The sequence below is a fragment of the Mus caroli genome, chromosome 6 (assembly GCF_900094665.2).
Source record: "Mus caroli chromosome 6, CAROLI_EIJ_v1.1, whole genome shotgun sequence".
Lineage (NCBI taxonomy): Eukaryota > Metazoa > Chordata > Mammalia > Rodentia > Muridae > Mus > Mus caroli.
In genome coordinates, this window is record NC_034575.1 from 142,940,609 (window position 1) to 142,953,004 (window position 12,396).

Sequence of the window (12,396 nt, forward strand, 5' to 3'; positions counted from 1 at the left end):
TTATGGCTGTGTGTTCCAAGGTGACTCTGCACATTGTCCGTCCGTGGGTCTCTGCATTTGTTCCCATCTGCTACAGGAGGAAGCTTTTGATGATGGCTGAGCAAGGCTCTGATCTATGAGTACAGCAGAATGTCATTAGGAGTCACTTTATTGCTCGGTTCCTTTACCACAACAGCATTACCACCTGGTTTTCCTCTACGTTCCTGGTCTATTCTGTCTCAGGTTCTTGGCCACCCACACAGTGTTAGGATGGGTTCCATCTTACAGAGCAAGCCTTAAATCCAATCAGACCTTGGTTGATTACTCTCATTTTTTAACCTGACCAGTGCAAGCAGGTCACCATTGTACAGGGAAGACTTTGTAGCTGGGTTGGTGTTTGCCTTTCTCCTTTGGTAGCGTGCAAAGTTCCTTCAACTACCGTGAGTACTTGTGCATGGGAGTGAGGGTTCCAGGAAGGCAAGAGATTGACTTCTCTGGGTTCCAAGACTTGTGCTGGTGTGGAGACCAACCAGTAGCTTTAGATATAATAGTTTGGGGGATCCCATGGAACCCCTTTGGACAACAACTCAATCAGATGTAACCCCTTCACAGTTCTAGAAGCTTCGTTTGGTGTTAGCAGTGTCCAGCCGGGGGCTCTGTGTCCCCTGTTACCTGTCGATTTCATTTAGGTTTCCTTCTCCCATGGATATATTTTAGGAAGCTTCTAGTGTGTTTGGCTTCCCTGTGACCCCCACTCTCATCCCCAAATGGCCCTTAGTTTTAGCTGTCTCTCCTCATGTTTTCTCTCTCACACACACCCTCTTCCTCCCACTTCCCACTGGATCCTTCATTCCAATCCCCAGCCCTGTTTCTCTCCAGCTATTATTCTGTTTCTCCTTCCTTGGGAGATGCACACCTTGACCATAGTCCTTTCCTGTGCCTCTGTGGTTATACAGATTGTAGCTTCAATGATTGAACAGCTAACACCCACACAGAAGTGAATGCATACCATATTTGTCTTCCTGGCTCTGATTACCTAACTCAGGGTGATTTTATTTTTATTTATTTATTTATTTATTTATTTATTTATTTATTTATTTTTGGTGCTCCATCTAGTTACCTGAAATTTTCATGATTTCATTTTTTAACCTGATTTATATTTAGCCAATATTCCCTTATATAAATGTACCATATTTTTTTCTCCCACTCATCTGTTGATGGACATCAAAGTTGTCTCCAGTTTCTGGCTATTGTTGACTAGAGCATCAGTAAACGTGGTTGAGCAAGTGTGTTTGTGGTAGGATGAAGTGTCCTTTGGGGAGACGCCCAAGAGTGATACAGCTGGATCTTGAGGTAGATAGTTTCCCAGCCTCCCGAGGAACTTTGACACTGATGTCCATAGTGGCTGTACGTGTTAGCACCCCCACCAGAAATGGCTGGCATGAGCTGTTCTTGATTTTGTTGGTCTTGGCCATTCAGACTGGTGTAAAATGCAGCTGTGATTGGCACTTCCCTGATACCTAAGGACTTTGGACATTTCTGTTTTTCTCAATCATTTGAGATTCCTCTTTTAAGAACATTCTGTTTAGATCTGTACCCCTTTTTAATTAGGTTATTTGTCTTCTTGATGCCTAGGATTTTTTTTTTAAGTTCTTTTATATTTTTGTATATTAGATCTCTATTGGATGTGTAATTGGTGAAAATCTTTCCCATTTTGTAGGCTACCATTTTATCTGATTTACAGTGTCCTTTGTCATATAAAAGCTTTTTAGTTTCATGAGGTCCCATTTATTAATTGATGTTAGTGCCTATGCTATTTGTGTTCTGTTCAGGAAATTGTCTCCTGTGCCAATGTGTTCAAGGTTATTTCCCATTTTCTCTTCTATCAGGTTCTACATGTCTGGTTCTACATTAAGGTCTTTGATCCACTTAGACTTGAGTTTTGTGCAGGGTGAAAAATATGGATTTACTTACATTCTTCTGAGTGCAGATAACCAGTTAGACCACCACCATTTATTGAAGATACTTTCTTTTTTCCATTGTGTATTTTGGCTTCTATATTAAAAAAAATCAGGTATCCTTAAATCTAAGTGTGTAGATTTATGTCTTGGCCTTTGACTTAATTCTGTTGATAAACATGTCCATTTTTATGCCAATGCCATACTGCTTTTACTACTATAGTTTTGTAGTATAACTTGAAATCAGGGCGAGTGATGCCTCTTGCAGTTCATTTATCAGTCCAGATTGTTTTGGCTATCCTGGGTTTGTTTGGTTTTTGTTTGTTTGTTTCCTTATGAAGCTGAAAATTTTTCTTTCAAGATCTGTGAAGAATTGTATTGGAATTTTATGAGAATTATATTAAATCAGCCATTTTTACTGTATTAATCCTACTAATATAATCCATGAACTTGGGAACTCCTTGTATCCTTTGGTATCTGCTTCAATTCTATTCCATTGAACAATGTGTCTGGTTTTGTGCCCAAACCATGCTGTTTTTATTACTATAGTTCTGTAGTACAACTTGAGACCAGGGACCATGATGCCATCCTGAGACCAGGGACCGTGATGCCATCCTGATGATGTTTTTGTTTGGTTGGTTTGTTGGTTGGTTTTTTTGTTTGTTTGTTTGTTTAGACTTCTTTTTAAAAATCATTCAGGAGTGTTTCAGGTATCCTGATATTTTGTGTTTCTATATAAAGTTAAATTTTTTTCATTTAAGATCTGTGAGGTATTGTGTTGGAATTTTGATGGGATTACATTGAATCTGTAGAAATGTTCCTTCCATTTCTATTTTGTGGAATAATTTGAGGAGTATTGGTATTTATTATCTTTTGAAAGTCTGGTAGAATTCTGTGCTAAAACTATCTCACCCAGAGCTTTTTGAGATTGAGAGACATTTAATTACTGCTTTTATTTCATTCACTAGGAGTTATAGCTTATCTGCTCTTGATTCAACTCTGGTAGGTGGATAGATATTGAGAGCATCCACTTCTTTTAGATCTCCAGGTTGGTGGAATACAGGAATCATGTGCTCATGAGTCTCTGGACATTTTTGGTGTCTTTTGTTCTGTCTCCATTTTCTTCTCAAATTTTGTAAATTTGGATCTTGTCTCTCTACAGTTTAGTTCATCTGGATAAGGATTTATTGATTCTTGTTGACTTTTTTTCCTCAAAGAACCAATTCTTGGTTTTATAGATTCTTTGTACTGTTCTCTCTGTTTCTATTGTTTTTATTGCCTTTGGCCCTCAGTTTGTTTGCTGCCATCTACCTTTTGGGAGTGTGCTTACTTCTTTTTATTCTAGAGCTTTCAGGTGTGCTGTTCAGCAGTTACTAGGATGAGAACTCTCCATGGGCTTGCCTCTTAGCACGGCCTTCACTGTGTCCCATGAGCTCGTATATGGTGTGTTTTCATTTTCATTCAATTCTAGAATTGAATTTTTCTGTCTTGACCCATTTTTTTTTAATTCAGTAGTGATACTGAGAACCCATGAGTTTGTTGGCTTTCGGTTGTTTCTCTTGTTGATATCCAGCTTTAATCCATGAGGCCAGATAGGATGCAGGATGTTATTTCAATTTTCATGTGTCTGTTGAGGCTTGCTTTGTGTCCAAGTATATGGTCAATTTTGGAGAAAGTTCTATGACTTGCTGAGAAGAGGCTATCTTCTTTTGTGTTTGGATGAAATGTTCCGTAAATATCTGCTGGGTCCATTTGGTTTACAGTGTCAGTTAGCTCCAGCAATTCTCTATTTAGTTTTTGCCTGGAAGATCAGTCTATTGGTGAGAATGGAGTATCCAAGTCACCCACTCTCACTGTGTGAGGTTGATGTGTGATTCAAGCTGTAGTGGTGCTAATTTTGCAATCTTGGATGCCCCCGTATTTATTGCATAGATGGTAAGAACCCCAATGTCCTCTGGGAAGACTTTTCCTTTTATGAGTGTGTAGCATCCTTCCCCATCTCTTCTGATGGATTTTGGTTTGAAGTCTATTTTGTTAGATATTAAAATGGCGATACTACTTTGCATCCTAGGTACATTTGGTTGGAATATCTTTTTCTATCCTTTTATTCTGAGGTGTTTATCTTTAACATCACAGAGCGTTTCTTGGATGCAGCAGAAAGACGGATGCCGTTGTTGTGTCGTATCTGTTAGTCCGTGTCTTTTTATTGAAGAATTGAGATCACTGATGTTGAGAATTATCAATGTACAAGTGTTTGTTGATTCCTGTTATTATGTTATGCCAATGTGGGGTTTTCCTCCTCTGTTAATTTGATGGTGTGGGATTATTTATTCCTTGTGTCTTCTTGGGTGTGGTTAACCTCTTTAGGTTGAAGTTTTCCTTCTAGCACCTTCTGTTGGGCTGAATTTGAGGACAGATACTGCTTGAATTTGGCTTTAAAATGAAGATTTTTCTTTATCCTATTGTAGTTGAGAGTTTTTCCTGGATATCGTAGTCTGAGCTGGCATTTATGGTCTCTTAGAGTTTATAGAACATCTGTCTAGGCTCCTCTGGCTTTTAGAGTCTCTATTAAAATGCCAGGTGCTATTGCCTTTATGTTTACGTTTATATGTTAATTGGTCTTTTCCCCTTGCAGCTTTTAATATTCTTTCTTTGTTCTATATGTTTGGCGTTTTGACTATTATATGTCATGCGTACTTTCTTCTCTGTTCCAATCCAATTGGTGTTCTGTTTCTTCTTGTACCTCGATAGGCATCTCCTTCTTTAGGTTAGAAAGTTTTTCTTCTATGATTTTGTTAAAAAGATTTCCTGGACATTTTGTGCCTAGATTTTTTTTTTAATTTGACATCTTCTTTGGCCAAGTTATTCATTTCTTCTATCTTGTCTTCAATGCCTGAGATTCCCCGTTCCATCTCTGTATTCTGTTGGTGAGGCTTGCTTCTGAGGTTCTTGTTTGAGTTCCTAAGTTTTTCATTTCCAGTTTTCCCTCAGTTTGGGTTTTCTTTAATGATTCTCTTCCCACTTTTATGTCTTAAACTCTTTTCTTCATTTCATCCCACTGCTTCTTTGTGTTTTCGTAGATTTCGATACTGAATTTATTCACCTCCTCTCTAAGGACCTCTATAGTATTCACGAAGTCGGCTTTGAAGTCCTTGTCTTGAGCTTCAGCTCTGTTGCATTTCTGGCTGCTGTGGTAGGGTTGCTGCACTCTAGTGGAGACATTGTCCTGGCTGTTATTGTGTTTTTAATGCTGGCATCTAGGGATCTGTGTCTGGGGTGACTGTAATTCTAGGTGCTGATATCTGGTCATCTTTGTCCGGTGGGTGTTCTTTCCTTGGTTTATCTTATGTCAGGAGAGTGTGGTAGCTGTGGGTTGCCTGGCAGGGAATGCTTTGAGGACCCTGTCAGGTGTGGCCACTGGGTTCCAGGTGGAATGTGTTTCTAGGTATTGGGAGTTGATACTTTGGAGTGAGGATGGGCTAGAAGGAGGAGTACGGTTGAGGTGGTGAACGTGAGAGAGGAAGTTAAGTTATGTCACCAGGATCTGCACAGGTCACTGGGAGTGGGGACAGATGGAAAGAGACGCCTCAGCAAGTGGTCTGCTACATTAGGCTTATTTTGTAATAGAGAATTTAATTTCCTGAGTGTTTCCACTTATCTGACTGTATCTGATAGCCTCACAAAAAAAAAGACAATGTGCACACAGTGATTCCACTAAGTTTTCTAGACCAGTGTAATACAACCTGCTTATACAGTTATACACATGGGTACAAATACACATATGCTTATTATATAACAGTTGATTAATGGCCTCAAAATATATTTGAATGAAACTATCCATTCAGTTATATTTTAATCAAGTAAACCTAGCACTTGACTGCCTTAGGCAGGAGGATCACAAGTTTTAGGCTAGTATGGGCTATATATTGAGATTTTGTGTCGAACAACAACAAAACAACTAAGTAATTCTCTGTGTGTGTGATGTGTGTGTTTATGTAGAATGAAAGTCTTCCATAAAGCCATGTAGGGCACCTGTTTCTGTAGCCTGAGATGACTCTGGTATAGCTCCCTCCACCCTCTGCTATTTTCCCTGGCTGATGAGCCCCTCTATGCTAAAGCCCCTTGGTGTCTCTCTCCTTGTGCATATCCTTTAGCTTCCTTTGTGACAATTCCTGTCACTTTCACATTTTTACATTTATGTCACCTTCTCAACTGGATCCTTGGAGCTAGTCTTGTCTGTGCTGACCTTTCTGGGAGTTCTGCAGAACAGACGTGGGTCAGGCAAGAGCAGGAAGCACAGGGCGCTTTGGATATGCAGAATTTCCATCTCATGCATGCCAATAAATTTCTTCTAATTTTAGGAAGCAGGAGAAGAACTCAGAACCAGAGAAAACGGAGGGAAGGGCAGTGCCCCGGGAGGTAAGGCATGCTCAGGCAACCAGTGTAAGTGCCAGTTCCTGTGATACTCTGAGGGTGAAGCCATGTCTGCCACCTACAGGATGTTCAGCATCCTGGGTTAAGATCAGCCAATGGGATCAAGCCTTGTGGCTCATTGCCTGATTGGCCACGCATGGTTCCAACAGTAGCTATTTGAAGCTAAGAAGGAACTGTGTTACGGAGCTATTGGACACCACTTGGAGGTTTTAGTGCCTTACATAAAAGTAAATATGCCGAGATTCTCAAAACAGCTCCTGCCTTCCTCTGGCAGGACCTCAGCACCGGCCTCATAGACACTGGACTGGGTTTGTCTCTGGTCCTGTGGTCTCAGGAAGGTGCTTAACCTTCTGTTTTCCCTTTTTTGAAATGGAGAGATTGATTTGTTATTATTATTATTATTATTATTATTATTATTATTATACTGGGTTTGAGATGTGGCTCAGTCGATGGGATACTTGCTTAGCATATAAGAGACCTTAGGTTTAATTGCTCATCATCACATCAAATAGGCCTGCTGATTAACATCTCTAATTGGAAACTCCACAAGTGGAGGCAGGAGGGTTCGAAACTCAAGGTCAGCTTCAGGTAGATGGTGTGGCCCTGTCTAAAAAAAAATCAAAACAAGCAAACAAAACCCCCAAACCTTCTTGGGGTTATACTACTATACTCATTGATCATGAGTCATTTCAGCCCCTCCAAAGGCAAGGCAATTAAGTAAACGGTGGTTTCATAGCCTCAGAAAAGCAGTGCAACTATTTGCCACTGAAGGTTTGCTTTGACATCCTCATGTGATTATACAGTTACATAAAATCACATCCTTATCTTGTAGATGGTTTGACAAGGTCTCGGCTTGGTCACAGTCACATGTCTAAAAGCCAAAGCTTGGCTTTAAACTGAATGTTGTCAAATTTAAAGCCAATGTTATTTGCGCTTCAGAGCCGTTGCAGAGAGAACAGTCATAACAGAGAGAATATCACCACAAAGTGGATGTCATGTTTATCAGCACTGTGTGAATCCGTTGCTTTTCTTGGTGCTGTAACAAAATACCCGACACAAGTAACTTATAAGAGGAAAGGTTTGTATCTTAAAGGATACCATCCATCAGGAGGGGGAAGACATGGCAACAGGTGCACCAGGCAGCGAGTCCCCTTGCATCAGGAGACAGGGAGATGGATGCTGGTGCTCAGCTCGACTTCTGTTTATTTAGTCTGGGACCCCAGCCCTTGGCATGGTGCCACCCACATATAGAGGCAGCACCATAGGTGATTTGACCCAACCTAGGAGCTCCCTCACAGATGTTTCCAAGGTGACTCTAAATCCCATCTAGTGAGCACTGCTGTTCTCAAAGTCTTGATCCAAGGCTGAGCCAGCTGCAGACGTGCGCACTGACACAGAGGACAGCAGGGTCCTCTGACTCTGAGCTGTGCTTGGTTTTCACACACCATTGGTACACCAAAGCACAAGTCTGTGTGCTCCTCACGGCTGATCGCGTTCTCTTACTATGTAAGCAAGTGCATTAGCTGCTTGTCAACACAGATACTTATTTTTTTAACGTGAAGCTAGTATCTAACAGCGTGCGGTGAAGACGGGCTTTTGGGAGTTAACTGTTTTACAGATACTTTCCTCGTTCCACAGAGACTGAGATTTCCATGCCCCCCAAAGCATCTGTGAAGCTCGTTAACTTTCAGCAGGGTGAAAAGTAAGGCCCCCCTTCAGCCTTTGCCTTACGCCTTTGTGTCTAAGTTGTCCCTGTTCTGTTGGGTGTGTGCGTGTGAATAAATCCTTTGTCTCCCCCTGCAGCACTTCAGCTCATGAGAAGGAAGTGGAGGTGAGTTTAAAGCCAATGTCTACCTGTCTCCTCCTCCTCTCCTCTTTTCCCTCCCCTTCCCCATATCCTTCTCCTCTCCACTTCTCCTTCCTCTTCCCCTCTTCCTTCTTCCTCGCCTCCTTTCTCCTCTGTCCATCTTCTCTCCTCTCTCCCTCTCCATCCAGCACCCCCCCTGCCCCGCCCCGCCCCTCCACCGTGGCTTTGCATAAGCCAGTCACCAGACTAAGTGTACACAAAGCCTATGTGTGCTGCCTAGGATTCTAGGGGGAAAGGAAGTCCCCTCTAACCACCTCTCCCTGTCCTCACGATGCTGTGGCCACAGGCAGAGTTCCTCAGGTTATCTTTGGGACTTAAGTGTGACTGGTTTACATTGGAGAAGAGGGTGAAGCTCGAAGAGAGGTCCCGGGACCTGGCAGAGGAAAATTTGAAGAAAGAAATCGCAAACTGTTTAAAGCTTTTAGAGGTGAGCAATACTTAGGGACATTGGTCAGATGCTTGTGCCCTCTTCCGGAACTTCCCTTCCTCCCTCCCTCCCTTCTCCCTCCCTTTCCCCTCCCTCCCTTCTTTCCTCCCTCCCTCCCATCCTTCCCTTCCCCCTCCCTTCCTTCTTTCCTCCCTCCCTCCCTTCTTTCCTCCCTCCTTCCCCTTCCCCTCCTTCCCTTCTTCCCTCCCCCCTCCTCCCCTCCCTCCCTCCCCGTGTTTGTCTTTGCCTTACAGTAATCATCCTGGTTAGCCTGCTACTCAATGTGCATCCCAGGTTGGCTTTGAAATCACAGCAACCCCCTGCCTCTCCCACCCCTCAGGTTCTAGGACTGTAGTTGTGAGTCACCATGACCAGCCGTTTAGTTATTGTCCTTTTATTTGGTTTTGTACGTGGTATAGGAGTCTAGTTCCATACCTGAGCATGAGCATATACACATTTTTCTTAACACTGTTTCTTGAAGGACACAGTCCTTTCTCCGTTGTGTATTTTTGGTTTCCTTCCCAAAGATCATTTGACCACAGATGTGAGGGTTGTTTTCTTGGCCTTCTGTTGTGTTCTGAAAGTCTGTATGCGTTTGTTCCAGTACTATCGCACTGGAATTACTGAAGGTCTGTAGTATGTTCTTTAAAAATTATTTTATTATACTTCTGTAGTGTGTGTGTGTGTGTGTGTGTGTGTGTGTAGGGAGGCACACATGCCGTGGCACATGTACGAAGGCAGAGGACAGTTATTGTTTGTATATATGTGGTGGAAGGGGCATGCACATGCCATGTGGGGGTACATGTGGGGGTACAAGACGGCTGAGGGTGGTTTCTCCTCCCGCCATACGAATCATCAGGGCTGGCACGGTGTGCGTTTGCTCACTGAATCAGCTAGGTCATGTGCTTCAAAGTCCGGAAGTGTGGCTCCTCCAATTCCATCTTCTCACTAAATTGTTTTGGTTCCTCAAGAGCCTACATTTATTTTAGGATAGATTTGAACGTGAAGCACCTGTTCTACCACTGAGCTGCCCCACGCACCCACATCTCTCTTTCTGCTCCCCCCATGACAGTGTTGAGCTTTTGATAAAAATTTTGAAAAGAAAATTGCCACAGTCTTAGCTTGCTTAGGCCGTCGGGACTATCAACCCGTGAATACGAGGGCTGTCGTCGTTATTGATTTCATTTGTGTCTTTATTATTTCGAGGGATAAGTTTTCTACCTCCTGGCTTTGGTTTATTTCTGAGTATTACATTCTCTGTGATACAATTTTAAGTAAATTGTTTACTTAGCTTATTACTTTGAAAATGTGTCAGTACACAGGGTACACAGAATGTAACTGATTCTTTTGAATTTGATAAATTTTTTTCTGAGTTTATTAGTTTGAAAGCCTTGTTCTGCTGCTAGGGTAAGCTGTAAATAGAAATCACACTGTGAACGGAAATAGTTTTTTCCTCTTAGTTTCTATGTGGGATTCTTTAAAAATTATTTTTCATACCTAATTGCTTTGGTTATGGTACTGACATCATCATATTAATGTTGCATAGAAGTGAGGACAAAGGTCCTTGGTTCATTCTTGGTCATGGAGGGAGGGGTCGTCCTCTGCCATCGACTCTGACGTTCACTGTGCGTTTCTGGCCCGTGAGCTCGATGACTTTCTTCCTGTTGGTGTGGTGCTTTGACAGACAGGTTCATCTCTTCAGAAGCCTTCGGATTTTCTTATTCTGGTTCTGCTATAATTGTGTATCTTTTGACTTCCTTAGAATTCCTCTGGATTTTTTTTTTTTTTTTTGGTTTTCCAAGACAGGGTTTCTCTGTGTAGCCCTGGCTGTCCTGGAACTCACTCTGTAGACCAGGCTGGCCTTGAACTCAGAAATCCCCCTGCCTCTGCCTCCCAAGTGGGATTAAAGGCATGCCCCACCACTGCCCGGCCATTCCTCTGGATTCTTGCTTAATATGTTCTTGTAACATTTGTTCAACCATGGTGTAGAGGTAATACATTCTCAGAGAATGGAAATACCCTTTCTTGTTGAGTGTTTGGGAAGGATTTTAAGAGGTTTGGAATGTATGCATTTTTTTAGTATTTGGTGGAATTCCTTAGTGAAATCATTTGTCTTCGGGCTTTTCTTTGTTGAGAACTTTCTTATCACTCATTATGTCTGGTCAAATTATTTCTTCATGTTTCTGCTGTAGTTAGCCACACCCAGTTTGCTTACACCTTACCTCTGCTCTCCCCTTCTCAACTGGAGGCAGTTATTCAAACCACTACCGAAAACTACACATCTGACAATGGCCATCTCTTGTGGCCAACAACCTTGTTACCTGCAACTTCCATTTCTGTATATTTCAAGTGTGGCTGCCTTTCACTGTGCCTGTGTGATAACAAGGGCATAGCATCTGTTACCTGTCATGCTGTAGGATTATTTGAAAGGATATACACAGCAAACCAGAAAGGTCAAAACTTTGCATTTCCAAAATCACTAAGCAATCTACCACTTGTGGTGCCTAATGGTATGATTGGTAGAACTCTCTTATGATATCCACCCAACATGATGGCATCTCTCTCAGGGTTCATAGCAGCACTTAAGATCTGGACACCCTGAGATATTTGACAATCACATAGACAGTGAGAAATAGCTTTGTTTGCTCTCCAGTCTGTTCTTCATTCCAGCTGGGGAGAATGGCCTTGAAAAGGTGTCATCAAGATAAAGGGTGTGTGTGAAGCATAGCAGCATATGTGCCCAGCCAGTCTGGCCACACCTATTTATAAGAGAGGATACTGGTTACTCTTTGTCTACTGCAGCAAAATACCTCACAAAAGAAATTCAGGGAGGAAAGAATTTATTTCTTCTTATATACAAATAAAAATTTGAGATTATGGCTCATTGTGGCCAGAAGGCATGGTGACAAGAACAGTTCAAGCCACCATGGGCACAAGAGGCAGCAGGTCAATAGGATCCAGGCAGGAAGTAGAGAAAGATGAATGCTGGTGTTCTGCTGGTGTCTTAGTCACTGTTTTATTGCTAAGACACCCTGACCGAGGAAACTTACAGGACAAACAATTTGTTGTGGCTTACAGTTTCAAGAGGGTGATTCCATGACTATCATGGCAGGAAGCATGGCAGCAGTCAGTCAGCCATGGCACTAGAGCAGTGACTGAGAGCTCACATCTCATCCTCTAGGACAAGGCAGGGAGAACTAACTGGGAATGTTGTGGGCTTTTGAAACCTGAAAGTCCACCTCAAGTATCTTAGTAAGGATTTTACTGCTGTGAACAGACACCACGACCAAAGCAACTCTTATAAGGACGACATTTAATTGGGCTGGCTTACAGCTTCAGAGGTTCAGTCAAGTATCATCAAGGCGGGAGCATGGCTGCATCCAGGCAGACATGGTGCTGGAGGAGCTGAGAGTTCTCTATCTTTATCTGAAAGCTGCTAGAAGAATACTGACTTCCAGGGAGCTAGGACAAGGGGCTTAAGCCCACACCCACAGTGACACGCCTACTCCAACAAGGCCACACCTCCCAAACAGTGCCAGTCCCTGGCCAAGCACATGCAAACCATCACACCAAGTAACACACCTCCTCCAACAAGGCCACACCTCCTCCTACAAGGCCACACCTCCTCCAACAAGACCACACCTCCTCCAACAAGGTCACACCTCCTCCAACAAGGTCACACCTCCTCCAACAAGGTCACACCTCCTCCAACAAGGTCACACCTCCTCCAA

At 42.6% G+C, this 12,396-nt stretch overlaps 1 protein-coding gene across 6 annotated transcripts in view; it reads left to right on the forward strand.

Annotated features, from left to right (window-relative positions):
* Nucleotides 1–12,396, forward strand: part of Lrmp (lymphoid restricted membrane protein) — a 60,648-nt gene that overhangs the window by 37,647 nt on the left and 10,605 nt on the right. For all 6 annotated transcript variants that reach the window (XM_029478153.1, XM_021164353.1, XM_029478154.1 and 3 more), the window contains 4 exons: nucleotides 6,299–6,356; nucleotides 8,010–8,073; nucleotides 8,175–8,202; nucleotides 8,525–8,665. In XM_029478153.1, coding sequence (XP_029334013.1) covers nucleotides 6,299–6,356; nucleotides 8,010–8,073; nucleotides 8,175–8,202; nucleotides 8,525–8,665 — 291 coding nt within the window. The remainder of the gene's footprint in view (nucleotides 1–6,298; nucleotides 6,357–8,009; nucleotides 8,074–8,174; nucleotides 8,203–8,524; nucleotides 8,666–12,396) is intronic.